At 47.4% G+C, this 18252-nt stretch overlaps 1 protein-coding gene across 2 annotated transcripts in view; it reads right to left on the reverse strand.

The window, feature by feature from the left end:
• LOC135817608 (deleted in lung and esophageal cancer protein 1-like) overlaps positions 1–18252 on the reverse strand; it is a 57654-nt gene that overhangs the window by 29833 nt on the left and 9569 nt on the right. For both annotated transcript variants that reach the window (XM_065330827.1, XM_065330826.1), the window contains exons 7-22: positions 16431–16536; positions 15249–15538; positions 14649–14721; positions 13347–13561; positions 12289–12378; positions 11484–11574; positions 10707–10860; positions 10059–10302; positions 9474–9608; positions 9244–9324; positions 8575–8680; positions 7954–8087; positions 4453–4575; positions 3730–3884; positions 2813–2972; positions 314–424 (exon numbers count right to left, since the gene is read on the reverse strand). In XM_065330827.1, coding sequence (XP_065186899.1) covers positions 314–424; positions 2813–2972; positions 3730–3884; positions 4453–4575; positions 7954–8087; positions 8575–8680; positions 9244–9324; positions 9474–9608; positions 10059–10302; positions 10707–10860; positions 11484–11574; positions 12289–12378; positions 13347–13561; positions 14649–14721; positions 15249–15538; positions 16431–16536 — 2268 coding nt within the window. The remainder of the gene's footprint in view (positions 1–313; positions 425–2812; positions 2973–3729; positions 3885–4452; positions 4576–7953; positions 8088–8574; positions 8681–9243; positions 9325–9473; positions 9609–10058; positions 10303–10706; positions 10861–11483; positions 11575–12288; positions 12379–13346; positions 13562–14648; positions 14722–15248; positions 15539–16430; positions 16537–18252) is intronic.

Below are 18252 nucleotides of genomic sequence, written 5' to 3' on the forward strand. Positions count from 1 at the left end.
ACACACACACACACGCACACACGCACACACGCACGCACTCACGGACTCACGCACACACGCACGCACACACACACACACACACACACACACACACACACACACACACACACACACACTACCAAATGCCCTTGGCTCATCCTTTGTTGAGCTTTCCAGAAAACCCTGCCTTACCTCAAGGCGTGATTCACATGATGATGATAATAATTACATGATTGTACTGTGACAAGGTCAAGAGATATTGAAATACTGAACATCACTACCAAGATACCTGAGATAACTAGCAGTCCAATGTTATGTTAGAACCCAGCCTCACCGATTTAGCAGTAGTGACCGTGAAGGACATCTCTATTTCTTCTAGTGACTCCAAGACACCGGACTCAGGTTTGATGGACACTTCACAGTGCTTGGAACTACAACCAAATATCTGAATAGACAACAACATGGCACCACATCATAAAAGCAGCAGCAGCACCAGTATCAGTGCCAGCAGTAACAACAATGATGCAGACGCTGACGACGATGACGATGCCCGACAATACCCGACTACGGTATGCATACACACGGTGTATGTACACGTATGTATATGTATATGTGTGTGTATGTGTGTATGTGTGTATGTGTCACTGTGTGTATGTGTCACTGTGTATGTTTTGTTTGTGTGTATGTGTGTATGTGCGTGTGTGTGTGCATGTGTGCATGTGCATATGTGTGTGTGTATGTGTGTGTAACTGTGTGTGTATGTGTGTATGAACGTGTGTGTGTGCTATGTCTAACATAGCTTGTTCGCTACCATCGATTCAGCGATGGGCAGGAGTATCCATATGAGTATGTGTGCATGCGCATGTGTGTGCATGCCCTGAAAATCAACACTTAATATTCCAGACCAGTACTTTCCCAATCAACAAGACGTCCTTACCAGGCGCGTAGGCAGGGGGGGGGGGGTGCTTTGGGTGCCAGAGCACCCCCTCAAAAATTTCGACCATGGGTCTGGCTTGGCATGCATTGTATGATCAAACAACCCAGCCCAGACTGGGTGCATGCTACGTAGATCTGCGAGTACTGCATTGTACTGCACGTGCTTGCACTTTTCCGTTGCAGTCAGTGTGCAAGTATTAGTTACTCCATGAACAAAGTGGTCTCAAATTCCTAAAATGCACTACTTGTGGCGCATGTTGCTGCGAAGGTAGCAGGTCTGAAAACACCGACAATTCAGCGAAACGCTTGCCAAGGAAAGAAGGTGCGGAACTGCTTACCCTATCCCACTGGAAGGTTGTTACAGTGTACTTGAAAAATGCTAGCTTGCCTTCATCGCCTGCCACCTGGAGGCATGGATCGCTTGAAAACGAAGTTTCTTGACATGAATTTGAACGCGCGTCTGCTTAAGGGTCTGCCTCAAACTCTGATGAAGACGTCGACCTTAGCTGCAAGTGCAGCGAAGCGGGAGGCCACAAACTAAAGCTTGGTCGGTCGACAATGCTCTGCCTCAATTTCTAGCTGATTTCTTTGCCCCTCGAGTGGACAAAATAAATTCGAAAATCTCTCTCGGAAGCAACAATTTTAATGATGCGGAGGAAGTAGATTGTTGGAATGGCAAGCTGGAGACATTCATAATACATAAATAATTCAAGGTGTACATACACCGCACTAGCATGCATACAATATGCATACATGTACAAGATTCCTCAAAAGAACGTCGTTTTTGGAAGAAAATTATGGGCACCCCCTTGACCATGATCCTGGCTACGCCCCTGCTTACATTACTCTTTCCTGTGCCTTTACGCAAATTTGTTTGTGTGCATGTGTGTAAGTGTGCTTGTATGTGTGTATTTGTGTGTGCATGCTTGTATGTGTACTGGTGTGTGTGTGTGTGTGTATGTGTGTGTGTGTGTGTGTGTGTGTGTATGTGTGTGAGTGTGTGTGTGTGTATGTGTGTGTGTGTGTGTGTGTGTGAGTGTGTGAGTGTGTGTGTGTGTGTGTGTGTGTGTGTGTGTGTGTGTGTGTGTGTGTGTGTGTGTGTGTGTGAGTGTGTGTGTGTGTGTGTGTGAGTGTGTGAGTGTGTGTGTGTGTGAGTGTGTGAGTGTGTGAGTGTGTGTGTGTGTGAGAGTGTGTGAGTGTGTGAGTGTGTGTGTGTGTGTGTGTGTGTGTGAGTGTGTGAGTGTATGTGTACTTGTGTGTGAGTTCGCCAGCATATCGGTATATGTACACATGTATTATGTTGGTACAAGCAACTTGGGGTGTGTGAGGGTGTGTGAGGGTGTGTGAGGGTGTGTGAGGGTGTGTGAGGGTGTGTGAGGGTGTGTGAGGGTGAGTGAGGGTGTGTGAGGGTGTGTGAGGGTGTGTGAGGGTGTGTGAGGGTGAGTGAGGGTGTGTGAGGGTGAGTGAGGGTGTGTGAGGGTGTGTGAGGGTGTGTGAGGGTGTGTGAGGGTGTGTGAGGGTGTGTGAGGGTGTGTGAGGGTGTGTGAGGGTGTGTGAGGGTGTGTGAGGGTGAGTGAGGGTGTGTGAGGGTGTGTGAGGGTGTGTGAGGGTGTGTGAGGGTGAGTGAGGGTGAGTGAGGGTGTGTGAGGGTGTGTGAGGGTGTGTGAGGGTGTGTGAGGGTATGTGAGGGTGTGTGAGGGTGTGTGAGGGTGTGTGAGGGTGTGTGAGGGTGTGTGAGGGTGTGTGAGGGTGTGTGAGGGTGTGTGAGGGTGTGTGAGGGTGTGTGAGGGTGTGTGAGGGTGTGTGAGGGTGTGTGAGGGTGTGTGAGGGTGTGTGAGGGTGTGTGAGGGTGTGTGGACGTCTATAGAGAGATTTACGGTCAGTAATTATGACTTACTGGCTGCCAAACGAATGCTGCTGGTAACCTCGAATGGTTACACAGCTTGGTAGTGACGCTTGTAGGTGTGTATACGAAGAAGTCATCATTTGCTAGCTCTAGTGTATCCGATTCAAGACTAGCTTGAATACGTTCTACACATCCAGTCACTGACAAGCACCTGCATAAGCGCATGACAACAACACATGATTGTGCATATGCATCACTAGCTAGGAAGAATACAGGATTGTGCATAAGCATCACTAGTTAGGAAGAATACATGATTGTGCATAAGCATCACTAGCTAGGAAGCGCATAGCATGCTCTTTAATACATGTACTGGTCTAGCCATTAAACCATACACATCAAGATGTTGACAATCTGCGCAGCACGTCCCTCATCTACACACAACGTTTGATGACAAGTTGTCCGGCTAACTGGGTTTTACACTTCTGTGTAAATGCACAAAAAATCCATGTACGTATTTCACACGACATAATTATATCCTGATCCTTGAAACCTACTTAGCCCAGTGACCCCGCACAAGCTCCTGCATTCCCGTACGGTATCATGTTATTTTCCATTGGCCTGGGTAGATGCATACGTGTTCATGATGCATATTTGATGTAGCTACCCAGGCCCTGCATCTAGCCTTGATTTAGTCCCCATCACCCTCTTTGTGCCTGACAAGAACGATTCCGATCCTCACAGTGCATTCTCCTTTCATGCGCTTGACTGCTTCTCAACGCAGCAAAGTATTTCTATGTCATCCAGATAGCGTTATATGTAGGTGGATAGACATATGGCTGGATGAATGGGTGGAGGGACACCTACACGGATGGATGGACAGGGGACCCGGAGAGGAATGGATGGACAACAATCGGATGGACAGGTAGAGATAGAGCGAGGCAGTGGGTAGAGAGAAAGGATTCACTCACGTTGTGGCTCCATTCCGAACATGACACTTTACAACAGTATCAACTGTTTTCACTTCTTTGCCAATGAGATGGACGACCACTGTACGCGATCCTTTAGGTTCCAGTTTCAGATCAGGTGATGGTAGAAATCTCAACAGGGAGTGTTCACTGACATCCTGGAAAGAACAAGTACAAAGCACAGCATGATAGTCATACAGACAAATAGAGCCATTTGTAATCCCCCCCCCCCCTCTTTAGTTACTGGAAGCCAAGAAAGCCAAGAAAGACAACAATAACATCAAGTACAAACTAATTTGTCCCTTCAGTTCCATCGCTTGAAAAAGCAGCAACGTTGACATGCAAGATGGCGGTATACATGATTATACAAGTATGCTAGCTGTTTTCAAAGCCTACATTCAATTTTACCGAGTAGCGCCTTGCAACAAAATTCAGATCTCAACAGCTTTCAATGTTTGACTCAAGTATACATATCGGTGGACTGGAACTTGTTGCAAAACCTCTTAGAGCACATACTAAGTGCTGCTCGAATATTTGAGATGGCATTTACATGTACCGCGTGCTGTGACCCTCTCCCCCCCCCCCCCCCAACATCGAGACCATGACTTGGCATAGCCATTCAAGTGACTCTGGCATAATTTCTGAGAAACTAAGACATCTGACAGTCAAAAAAGGCAGAGTCGAATCAGAATGAGAGAGCGAGAGAGGGGGGGGGGGGGACTGTACCTTGAGAGTGATGTGAGCTGAAGCATCAGAAATGTTGCTAACTTGTAGCATAAGAGAAGCATTCACTCCTTGCCGTACCACACCAAAATCTAGATGAGTGCTCTTCATGGTTACTTCCGGCCCCTAAATTCAGTAAGGATATCAGCATAGAATACAGCAAAATAACCCCAAAGATAAAGTTAACATTCTACTCCCCATTGCTAGAGTATAGAGCAGACACACACGGGTGCAGGATGCAATACACCAAGAGGGTGAGTTTGGAGTAATGGGAATGTCGGGCAGAGTAACTGGCCTCAATTGAGAGCGCGTTAACGAACCGTGTGGTCAGCCTACCGAGGGCAGGAGCTGTATGACCAAGTGGGTCGGCCTGCGTTGAGCAGAAGCGGCTTGTGACCCATGCGAGTTGGTGGGTCGGCCTGCATTGAGCAGGAGCGGTTTGTGACTCATGCGAGTTTAATAGTAGTGCACGAGAGGCCAGTTATGGAGGAGTGCCCGCATCCTTGTGTTTCGAAATACTAGTATGTGGAGTATAGTGTAAGAGTAAGAAATGTGATGAGGAGGGTACACTAGGGTGGGTCAGAGTTTGAAAGCTGTCTGCAGGCAAGGAACTGGAAAAGACAGCAAGCTCTGTTGTACGCACGGGAAATCTGTGCATGAGCAGAGCGTGCGAGCATGTGATGTCTATGATACACAGCAGTATGTAGAGAGTGCAAGATTGTGCACACACGTAAAGAGGGTAATGCACCGACCATCAAAAACAATGAAAACAGTGTCCCTATTATATGACCTTGAAATGTCCCTATTACATGACCCTGAAGCACACCATACATGTACTTATTCTTGGCCACGACCGTAATCAGCTCATCGGCTACAAATGATGGCGTTTCGAGGGATTTCACTGAGGCTAGGAGTTAGCCTTCGACCTCAAGTAATGAAAGAAATCAAATCAAGCATGCTCTTTGTCAGTCATGGTAGTTAATCTTTTCATGGAATGAAACCTTCGGGATCTACTACCCTGGCTGAGTACCCATGCAACATTTAGCCATCAGGACCCACGGATTGTGATTGGTCCTACACTTCATGCACAGTTATTAACTCCGCGGCTAGCTGGTACATGGTATGGTCCGCGAAAGATTTTTGGTCCCCGAAAGATATTTTGTTGGTGTCTCCTTTTTAAGAACCTACAATGCATGTCGAACAAAGCACGCACAAAACATGCGCTGCAACGACCTTCATCGCGAGTCCGTGTTTTGTTGCTTTCAAAAAGAACAAAAACTAGCTTTTTCTCCCGCTTCTGCAGCTTCTTACGGTCACTAGTAGTGCACGTGAAACCCCGCCGAGTTCACGCAGTGCTCGTGAAACCCCGCCGAGTCCACGCAGTGCACGTGAAATCCCGCCGAGTTCACGCAGTGCACGTGAAACCCCGCCGAGTCCACGCAGTGCACGTGAAACCCCGCCGAGTTCACGCAGTGCATGTGAAACCCCGCCGAGTTCACGCAGTGCAAGTGAAACCCTGCCGAGTTCACCCAGTGCACGTGAAACCCTGCCGAGTTCACGCAGTGCACGTGAAACCCAGCCGAGTTCACGCAGTGCACGTGAAACCCCGCCGAGTTCACGCAGTGCAAGTGAAACCCTGCCAAGTTCACGCAGTGCACGTGAAACCCTGCCGAGTTCACGCAGTGCACGTGAAACCCTGCCGAGTTCACGCAGTGCACGTGAAACCCAGCCGAGTTCACGCAGTGCACGTGAAACACCGCCGAGTTCACGCAGTGCAAGTGAAACCCTACCGAGTTGACGCAGTGCACGTGAAACCCTGCCGAGTTCACGCAGTGCACGTGAAACCCAGCCGAGTTCACGCAGTGCACGTGAAACCCCGCCGAGTTCACGCAGTGCAAGTGAAACCCTGCCGAGTTCACGCAGTGCACGTGAAACCCTGCCGAGTTCACGCAGTGCACGTGAAACCCAGCCGAGTTCACGCAGTGCACGTGAAACCCCGCCGAGTTCACGCAGTGCAAGTGAAACCCTGCCGAGTTCACGCAGTGCACGTGAAACCCTGCCGAGTTCACGCAGTGCACGAGAAACCCAGCCGAGTTCACGCAGTGCACGTGAAACCCCGCCGAGTCCACGCAGTGCAAGTGAAACCCTGCCGAGTTCACGCAGTGCACGTGAAACCCTGCCGAGTTCACGCAGTGCACGTGAAACCCAGCCAAGTTCACGCAGTGCACGTGAAACCCCGCCGAGCTCACGCAGTGCACGTGAAACCCCGCCGAGCTCACGCAGTGCACGTGAAACCCGCCGAGCTCACGCAGTGCACGTGAAACCCCGCCGAGTTCACGCAGTGCATGTGAAACCCCGTCGAGTTCACGCAGTGCACGTGAAACCCAGCCGAGCTCACGCAGTGCACGTGAAACCCCGCCGAGCTCACGCAGTGCACGTGAAACCCCGCCGAGCTCACGCAGTGCACGTGAAACCCCGCCGAGCTCACACAGTGCACGTGAAACCCCGCCGAGTTCACGCAGTGCACGTGAAACCCCGCCGAGCTCACGCAGTGCACGTGAAACCCCGCCGAGCTCACGCAGTGCACGTGAAACCCCGCCGAGCTCACGCAGTGGACGTGAAACCCCGCCGAGTTCACGCAGTGCACGTGAAACCCCGTCGAGTTCACGCAGTGCACGTGAAACCCAGCCGAGCTCACGCAGTGCACGTGAAATCCCGCCGAGCTCACGCAGTGCACGTGAAACCCCGCCGAGCTCACGCAGTGCACGTGAAACCCCGCCGAGCTCACGCAGTGCACGTGAAACCCCGCCGAGTTCACGCAGTGCACGTTAAACCCCGCCGAGTTCACGCAGTGCACGTGAAACCCTGCCGAGTTCACGCAGTGCACGTGAAACCCCGCCGAGTTGATGCAGTGCACGTGAAACCCTACCGAGTTCACGCAGTTCACGTGAAACCCCACCGAGTTTAAGCAGTGCACGTGAAACCCCGCCGAGTTCACGCAGTGCACGTGAAACCCCGCCGAGTTCACGCAGTTCACGTGAAACCCAGCCAAGTTCACGCAGTGCAAGTGAACCCTACCGAGTGCACGCGTTTTAGTGCAAGTGAAACCCTACCGAGTTGAGTTCATGTGACTGCAGACTCGCAGTGCCTGCCTTGTGCGGTGTGACTCATATTCTCCAGAAAAGGTGACGTGAACAAATAATTCCGCCGTGGGCCAAGCCAGGCCGAGTTGCACACTCTTGTTCATGTACTCTTGCTATAAAGCACACTCACTAACCTAACACAGTGCTTGGATGGCTAGTCAAAACCTCGACGTGCAGCGGTATTATATCCGCTCACGTCCATAATGCTACCATGCCGGCAGTAAATCCAGTGCTCACATGTAAAAAGGATAGAAAACAGGCAACCACTGCTATGTTGTGTAGGTACACTGATACCCAGTGACACCAATCTAATCCATACTGTCCGATACACGTTCCTCAGACAACCTCTACTTGTACATACCTTCACATCAGACAACAGGATAGGCAGCTTTACAATGGCTCCATCGGGTAGTAGTCGACACAACAAGTTGCTCTGCAATGGTATTGAGCTCTTAGCGGCAATGGTCAAACAACATGACACACTGTCACCTGGTGCTAGGATCAAGATAACAAGAAAACAAACATCACTGAATCCATACATTTACACTTGCCAGTGTGCACAGAGCCCACACAATGAAACCATAAATAAATGCTGAATGCAATGTAGAAAAAGGTGGGGAGAGAGAGAGGGGGGGGGGGGGTGTCAGGTGAAAAGACGATTTGATTAATGCCGACGACCTAAAAGAAAGTAGCTGATTTTCACAAGGCCCAATAGTGAGAGAAGCCTGCTAACACAGGGTTCACACTTTCAATCATCATGTTCAAACTGACCGCACATGCAACTGCACCCCCGGGACTCACACTTCACAGACCTGTTTGTAGTAGAATGTATAGGGGAAAAAGGAACCATGCACACTACAGATTGAATAGTGGCATAAATGAGTACGCTCATATTTCGAATACAACCTCGAAAATATCCAAACGGACTCAGTAAACAAGCATGCCAAGCAAGATGGTAGGATTACATTAGCAAAACACTCACCAAGACTAGCATGACTAGATGGTGTGATGGATACATCATCCACCAGATCTGTGTCCTCAATACCCATCCACTGCAGAGAGACCTTATTTGGGCTGGTATTAACACACTGTGAAAACCAATCACAAGTAGAGATGCATTTGAATTGGTCCATCTGAACTTAATTAGTCAATCTTTCATTCGTACTCATTACAATAGACAGAATTGCCAGATTGCCTAGAGTGCTCCAGGCCACAAGGATGAAGCAATACCACAAAGGCACAAGAGAACAGAGACAACCGGTGAGGTCATTGTTGCAACACTGCGTTTCATGCATGTAGCAAAGCTAAGACAATCCTCAGACAACTGATAATCTGTACATCATCTGGCTACACACTTTCATTCGTCCACCGTCCGTAGAGGGCTCAATTTGTTGAAAGCAAAGAGCGGAATACACAGCCAGAAGAACGAGCAGTTGTTTTTCATAACTCTGAGTTTCACGAACTGAATCGATCATCAGACGAAAATAGATCCTTCTATTTTTGTCTCAGAGTTACGAAAAACAACTGCTGGTTCTTCTGTCTGTGTAGGATGAGTACTAGAGTGAGACTGAAAATTTGCCCAAAGTTCTGCTTTCAAGGTAAAGTGCAGATGAGTAGAAGCATTGAAAATGAGCAGCAGCCTCTACCTCACCTGTATGTTCATACTGGCAGGTTTACCAACCAGCACTGGTGGAAACATAGCAACTGATGGGTAGAATTGAACTGTAGATACCTGAGTAAACAAAGATACCATGACACCAAAGATAAACAAACTGCAGCAGTTACTGTATACAGCAGCCATAGCAGTGGCATCAAAGAAGAAAAAGAAAAAGATGAAATAACTTGTCTGATCCGGTCACCAGCAACACTGACAGGACTTACATCGACTTGCGCAGTGATGTGCAAGACTGCTAAGCATTGACGTTGTGCCACCTGATCCTTTCCGAGCAAGTCTGACGGACAAGTCCCGGATAATGGCATGGCAAGCAGATGTGCATCAGCAGTGAAGAGGCCAATCTAAACGACAATATCACAAGCGGCATAGCCGAGTAGATCAACAAAGTGATAATTAGTAATTACACCAACAGATTGAGTAGTTCAACCAACATGCACATTATCAGTGATTATAATAATATCATCACTATTTCACCATACTTGGATCGTAAAAAGTATCGAGACGCTGGAAGGTTACATTGGTACTGCACTAAACATTAACATTATGGTGCCATTAGCACGTTTCTGTCAGCAGGCATATGTCATGTACAACTAGGACCATGGAAGTGAGTGTTGTGCTTGGCCAACATAGTTCAAAGGAATTGGGGTAGTACCGTTAAGATATGATATACATGACTCTGCGGAAAGCTAGACCCATATGTGACAGAACAGCCAATTTTTGATTTGACGAGTAACTAACACGTGAACATACTGAAATTGTGCCATTCAAAAAATGCACATGGTTGTACATACCTCATGTGACTTGTGAGAGATAGAGAACTGTGAGACGCTGCAAGACAACAATACACTTTCGGTTGGTAGCGCGGTGAAACGGCATGCTTCTCTGGGCAGCCAGGCAGGCAGAGGAAGACGTGAACTTGGTGCCTTTTCTGCTCTCTTGCCTCTGTTGCCACTGGCAGTATCGTTCTTGCATTCAGTAGCAACGGCAGCATGCTGTGGTAACTCTACTTGCCATTCATATCCAATGTCCATATGGCTGAAGAAAGGAGAAAATGGTCAAGATCAACAAGACATAGTCACTAATTAGAAGAATTAGTAGACAGACCGAAAAGTCCGAAGAGAACACTGCCTGTTAACACCAATGATGACTCTGACCTGGTGCATCAAGACAGGTTTGCAGAAATGGGTCTAGGCCGGATTCATAACAACTTCGATTTTCGGATCCACTTGGAATCCAGTTTTTGTATGGACTTATATACGTATGTGTGGTTTCTTCTCAGCAGGCTGACACACGTGCCATGAGTGATTGCACTAGACACTCTGGGTCGGGGACCCACCACTGATACAGAAGGAAATCACACCAGGTTACGCCACAAGGGACCGACTCACTATCTACTGCACTTTGGTATGGTAAGAGTGGGTTCAATCCAGCGGACATACCTGACATTCTCCAGATTTAGTGTCATCTCAGCAGACACGTTGCGGGTCGCATTAGGCAGGGAGACATTGTAATGCTTGCAGCAATTATCTGCACTTGTGACAATCTCCTGCACATCTTCACCACTGATTTGTACGGCAGCTAGCTCTGAAGCACCTGATCAGTCACAGCACAGGAGGTAAATTGCACGCATGAACATAATAAAACTGTTACTGCTTGTAAATGTGCACATGGCAAAGCAGAGAGAAGAATGGAACAAAAACAAATTGTACACAACAGAACAGTACAGTACAGAACAGTACAGAACAGTACAGAACAGTACAGTACAGTACAGTACAGTACAGTACAGTACAGAACAGTAAAAAAACAGCATAGTGTAGTGCGGTGCAGTGCAGCACAGCGCAGCACAGCGCAGTGCTGCACAGATCAGTGTGCAGTATGCAGTGCAGACCGCAGCACAGTGCAGTATGCAGTGCAGAGCAGTGTGCAGCACAACGCAGTGCAGCACAGCGCAGTGCTGCACAGAGCAGTGTGCAGTATGCAGTGCAGACCGCAGCACAGTGCAGTGCAGCACAGCGCAGTGCTGCGCAGAGCACTGTGCAGTATGCAGTGCAGAGCGCAGTACAGTGCTACAATTGTGGCTCAATTGGCAATACGTATATTGCGGTGATGACTGCCATGGCTAGCTATCCCCCCCCCCCCCTCCCCCTACCCCGTCCCTCCACATTGGCCTATATTCCCTGGCCACGGGAAGGTGAAATAAAATAAAACTGACTAACCTGATAAAAGGATAGACCTGTGCTGAGAATCATTGAAAGAGAATGTGATCCATTCATTGGAATTTGTCAGTGACTCTGCAGTGTACTTCACCTGCAGATAATGGAAGGAGGAACAGCAGGGACAGTAACGTTAGCAAGAGCAGTACCAAACTTGAACAAGAGCAGCATTAGCACCAAGAGCAACAGCAGTACCAGGGACTGCTTGCAAGCAAGCTGAGTTGAGATGAGCTGAAGTGATGCTTCTCATAGGCTGACGTAGGAATGAAACCAGAAGCCACATTCCTCCAATGAAAATACCGTACCTGACTGTGCTAGGTTGCCGGCATGAGTGCAATGCATGGCGGGTTTTAATCAATTTCCCTCTAGTTTTTCTCTCCTGCATTGCAAGGTCCCTCTCTCATGCAGTATAGCTGCTGAAGCCCAGACCCCGAAATTTGTGCCTTTTTGTGCGGAGGATGAGTAAGAAAGGCTTTTGTGCCAAGAAGTATTTTGCGGAGCCTTCCACGTTGTGCCTTGTTTGGCCTTGATCTCCTTCTAATTAGCCATGGAAAACCTTGAAAATACTTCGAAGTATCATCGCACAGACTGGCAAAATACCATACCTCATTCGTCCCTCATATTGTATTAGTACAATGATATAAAGTTTACCTGTAGCCACCCAAGCTGCTGGCTAAACATGCCACCATATCAAACAGGCTCTCATTTTGCATGCCGACTTAGCATATTGTGAGAGTTGTTTGTTTGAAAACTGTACATTGTGCACTGTACAGTTGTACATGGGGAATATCACACAGCCATTACTCACTGTAATATCTTGCTCCTCTCCATGGTCCAGGGAGAACACATCCGGTACCAGAACAAAATTTCCCACGGCAAGACCATCATGAGAGACTTCCTGTAAATGCAAACACACGTGTATATGTGCACACACGTACACAGTGACACACACACACACACGCACACACACACGCACACACACACACACACAAACAACCACCAGCCACCACACACACATCCACATACACACGTATACACGTGCAAACACATACACACACCAACACACACCAACACACACCAACAAACACACACACACATACACACACACACACACACATACACACATACACACACACACAGCATAAAAGAACTAAAGTTAACACAAAGTACTTTGAGCTAGTACACACATGCACATACTTGGAAGCCCCTAACATCGGCTCTAAATAGGCATATGGTAGTAGTATTCGGAGATGGTGAGGCATCAGCAAGTGTTCTCAACAAGCCATTTAGCTTGTGCTCATCAGCGCAAAAAGCATTGGAAAAAATTGGATCAAGGCAGTATTTCAACATTTTTCGGAACGCGAAAAGGCTCTACAGCTCTCTATAAGCTAAGCGCCGTTTTAATAAGAGTGCATGGAGCACTGCCACAGTAAGTAGGTGACAAGTAACTGGCTCGAGCGGTTCACCATTTCAGCCAGTTAGGAACACAATCCACTTCAGCAAAACAACCTACTGCACCACACTGGAGCAGCGGCGGCAAGCATGCTTGTAGAAAATCCATATACAGTCAACTTCGCCTATTACGACACTCGGCGGGGCATCATAAAAGTGTCCTTATTCGCGAACTGTCATTATACCCGAAGTCTCATTATATGTATTACAGTTGGATGGGACTTTGCTCTGGGCATGGAAATTCTGTCGTTATTCGCGAATTGTCGTTATATCCGCAGTCGTTATAAGCAAAGTTGACTGTAGCTTGCTACCCATGATTTTCAGTGGTTCTCAAATGCATCTTCACACAACCAGACCTTCCAATTTAGGCACATACACAATATTCAGATCAGACCACAAACAGCACACACTTACATCACTGGCGGATAGGGTGTTATCTGCGTGGGGAGTAATAGAGAACTGGCCGGCAATACCGTCATTCCTACATGTGAATATACGGCTGATAGAGGTACCGACCAGTGCATATCCACAATCCAACTCAACACTATCATCTTGTCCACAGTGGATACTGCCTGTAACAGCTCCAGTCGCACCAGAACTCTCTTGACCAGCAGCTCTGGCAGATAACCCTGCATGAAAGGCATGCAATCATGCCCACAGGTTGTTGAAATATAGTCTATCCAATGGGATTCCATTCTTCCTAAGGGATCCATTACATCCAAGTACAGATAATGCACAAATCACACCACCTTACTGCCTAGACCTAAGACCACTTTCAAATCTGACCTGAACTATGGAAGCTCAATAAGAGCATGCTTTCCTCGGGAGCACTGCTGAGCACCGGCCTTCAAACTCGGAAGGTTATTTATTGACCATAGTGATAATTCCTAAGTGGGCTAGGTAAAAACCATCGAGCCGAACACAAGCTATATTCCACCTAATCTTCTGGCTGATTTGGTACAATCACACAGCAATAACAGGAGGATAAGACCTTTGGACAGCACGATCTAACCACAATTCCACAATGCAAGCCCAATTTGGGAGGCTCAATTCAACTGAGTTCTTACACACATCTTGTGCCCCACTGTTTCCAGGTTTTTAATTTGATAGCAAAATACGAAGAAAAACAAACAGTGGAATTGAGCGTTTGGGGATGACCGTCAGTGCTCAACTAGAAGAATACTTAGTGGAAGACCACACCAGAACTGATGATACTGTGGAAGCCGATGTAAGATGCAATATCATAGCACCGTAAATGGGTAAACAGGGGCGTCGCACACGGTGCGGTCACTACGGTATTGACCGTACCACTCTTTGCCCCAAGTACCCCGTGAATCAATAAAATGCACTGATATGGGCTCTGAATTTCCAAAATTTTCGGCTCAGCCATCCCTCCTCCACGAGTAAATTGTAATTCAGATGACTGACCGTACCACACTAAAATACCTTCCGACGCCCCTGGTAAAAGTAGGTAACAACAACAGGTAGTGCATCAGCCAAACAGTCTCATAGCATAGGCTACTTGTGACACACGGTACCCATGTGCCAGTGGTGTAGTATTATGCCGAAGTAAAGACTGAGTTTAGGGAGTGAATTCCTGTACAGCAGCGTCCTGCTGGACTACTTGCAGTACTGTGGTCATACCCAGTCTGTTCTAATATGGGTATCTTCCATAAAGTACATGATTGTAGTGGATAGATAATACAGCAGTCTTACATTTGATATTTAGCTGAGGAGGTTGTGCTTTCAGTTCCACCATCAAGTCTTGCTCTGGGTTATGAGTGCGCACCTACACAAACAAGAAAATTTAATTTAGCTATGTCTTGAAAATAGCAATGGGTCAATGAGTATTTTACAAATTTCTGCGACTTATTTTAAGGTGGTTCGCAAGTGCCACTTCAGCCACACTTCATAACACGAAAATCTGTGTACCATCCCCAAAGCAAGCGGTCTCTTTGTTGGAAATCTCAATCGATTGAGATGATAGAGATGCAGCAAAGAACCACTTGCTTTCATGATGGTAAGGTATCGAGCAGCCTAATGGCCTGTTCCAATTTAGTGAACAGAGATGGAACTCGCAATCATAACCAGTGGCCTGCACTCCCAATGCAGAACTCGCATGCAATCACTTGTTTCACATGTCCTGAAACATCAAATCAAGATATGAATTTGATTTCAAGGAAAACATCCAATTATAATTTCTCATTTGTCAAAAGAATCATAAGCTTGCTGAAATAGCTTCTATTTTAAATGCACATCAACATACAAAGAATACTCAGCCGGGAAATCCCATACAACTATAGCCTAAAGGCTTACCCGTACGGAAGATGCAGCTGGATAATTGCCATCACAATGGTACTCAACAGTACACGTCAGAGCCATGCCAGGAGCAAGTGAGGTAGCAATATCACAGTCACCAGTACAAGCACCAGCAGTATTGGCACTACCAGTACTGGTACTATCAGCTTTACAAGACCCAATGTCACCACTAGCATGGCCAAGAGCCATGGTGTCACGACCAATAGTGCTGACTTGAGTCACAGTATCACCAGTGACACAAACATTGTCGCCACCAGCTCCCCGAGCAGCCCCGCCAGGATACCTGCCTGTGTATTGAAACATAACACACACACACACACACACACACACACACGCATGCATGCACGCACACACAGGCGCGCGCATACACACAGAACCAACCATTACTGACATAACTGATAGTGCATCTACCACCAAAGGCATTAGCCCAAAGCTCACTTCTAGGAGAACATAGCGGAGGAGGGGGGGGGGGATAAGACAGAGATAGGGTAGGGAAACAGGTTAAGACATAATAGTCGGAGAAAATGAGAAGGAGGAGGAGGAAGAAGAGGAGGGGGGGGGGACGGGGATCAACAGTCGATGATTAACTGGATGAGTGAATGAGAGAGTTAGCCAAACATGTTTTGTAGCCCCCCCCCCCCCCCTGTGTGATGAGAACAAGACATAGAGACAATGGGAGTTTCACAATACCATTACTCTCTTCCTCTCTCCCTCTCTTCCTTTCTCTGTTTTCCCAGTACATAATTCAGGCAAATGAAGCCTACATGGTCTGATGGCTGAGCTTGATCTGCCCTACTGGTATAGACACCATACCTTATTAGGCCCCTACCATTATTTGTCCCTGCTCTCCTGCTTCTTTTCCTTCATAATTCATTGGAAGGCCGGGTTGTGTTTGATGTGATAATAATGAAAATTACCCAGGTTGGAGTCCTGGTGGGGTGGGTAGTTTGTTCTCTTTTCAGGCTTGTTTACTTCCCTGACAGTTTTCATTGAATTTGAAGTATTAGTTCTCCCAATCCTCCCCAAAGAATTGAAAGTAACGTATTAATTTATTAGTTGAGGGTGTTGAAAATAACGTACACCTCATTTATCCAGTGAGTCATCCCAGCAGTCATTTTGATCAGAACACAGCACAAGACAATAAGCATACAAGTAGAGAAATCTGTAGGGCCAACATACATTTGACCAGTGAAAACTGCTGACGGCTACTGTTTGACTGAAAGTCCGATACTTGACAGTTGACAACTCTCTGCACACCACTCTTGTTGATGACTTGAAATGATTTCTGCACAGTGCACACAAATAACATTCCAATAACAACACCCAAGACACAAAGAAGGCAAGGATACAACAACCGGATGAATCAAAAATCATGAACACTATAAATTGCAGGCAAAAACACTGAAATAGATATGTAATGCCTGTGCAAAGCAGGAAGCCAACAGCACAAATCATAGCAGTGTTAGCCATTACCATAGATGAATCAGTATGTGTGAGAGTATGCGTGCCTGTTTACTAATGGCTTACATGTACTTCTCGCCAAGAAAGTATCTCAGAAGATCGGGGCGCTCTGGCGATCTAGGCGAGCATTAAGTCTGAAGGCCCGTACATAGTTCATGAAGTCCATCATCATGCCTGATCTGCTGTACGGGTCAACAGCATTTTTCGCCTGCCTGCGACAGGAGCAAGTCTCTCGCTTGCAAGTTCTACAGAACCAAGCTGCCAGGGCAGTGTTTGGCCAGCCACCCTGGTCTCATGCTCAACCCCTCCTGACCAGCTTGCTGCTCTACAGCATTCAGGAGCTGCACAAGCAGAAGGTTCTGAGGTTTGTGTGGCGTTGCCAGCACAATCGTGCCAGCCCAGCCATCCGAGACAAGTTTCAAAGTGCTCCTGGAAACACCACCCGCCTCCAGCAAGGACAGGGTTTGCGCCTCCCGCTAGCCTGGTCAGCAGCAGGGACATCCCGTCCATCGCACTGTGGTGCCGTCCTCTGGAACACCCTCCCCAGCAAAGTTCACCTACTCAACCGTCCCAGTGAATTCGCTGTAGCCGTAATGCCCTTCACGCTGGCAGGCTAGATCTGCAAACTCCCTTCTATGTTCGTAACCCCATACTCCTTGGAGTAGTCTGCACGGCGCTGCAGCTGCTGTTGTTGTTGTTGTTGCCGTTGTTGCTGCTGCTGCTGCTGCTACAGCTGCTACTGCCGTGGCTGTAGTTACAGTCCCTCTCGTTGTCAGGAAATGTTTGCTTATGCTACTCTTCATCCAGTTAAATTCTTTTTATGACTTTGTATGTTACATGTATAATTTTCTTGAGCTCCAGTTTTCCCCCTTCATTAAAACCAAAGCGCAGTTTAGCGCGTATTGGCTTGTGATTTCCTTTCTTCTGTTTGCTTAAGCATTTTATCACTCCACAGGTACCCTCGTTCTCAGGTACTCTCATATTTGTGCAATTGTTAATTTTGCTCCTGAATTGTCTACCCTGTTGCTTTGCTACCGTCCTCCTCCTTCCTCCACCCTTTTTCTTAATTAACCCCATTATCACATTAGCTTCCATGTAATTGGGCTTGTAGCCCGTGTGTACTTGCGAATTCAAATAAAAACATACATACTTCTAGAGGTATTCGATTTCAAACTGGCCATTCTGATTTAGCAAGGCAAGTCTAACCTTCACTGGTGACAGGTAGTGTGACAGGTAGTGTGACAGGTGTGACTGAAGTTGAATTGCAGGGCGGACACCCTGGTACCACCCATCTTTTTTTCTGCACTTTTGTCCTTGCCCATCGGCTCCGGTGTCATGATCCCATGTGAAGGGTTCATGAGTCCACCCAAGCTTGGGGATTCATAGGGAGGAGTGTTGTCTGGTGGACTGTTCAATAACCATTTCGGAATGTTTGTCAAAATATTCCCCAACCTAAATTTCTTTCCCATCTCCCAGGGATACCATGTGAACCAAGTTCCTTTTTGGATACATGGGTAATACAAATTACATTCAAGCTACT

Source organism: Sycon ciliatum, chromosome 5 (genome assembly GCF_964019385.1).
Source record: "Sycon ciliatum chromosome 5, ocSycCili1.1, whole genome shotgun sequence".
Taxonomy (NCBI): domain Eukaryota; kingdom Metazoa; phylum Porifera; class Calcarea; order Leucosolenida; family Sycettidae; genus Sycon; species Sycon ciliatum.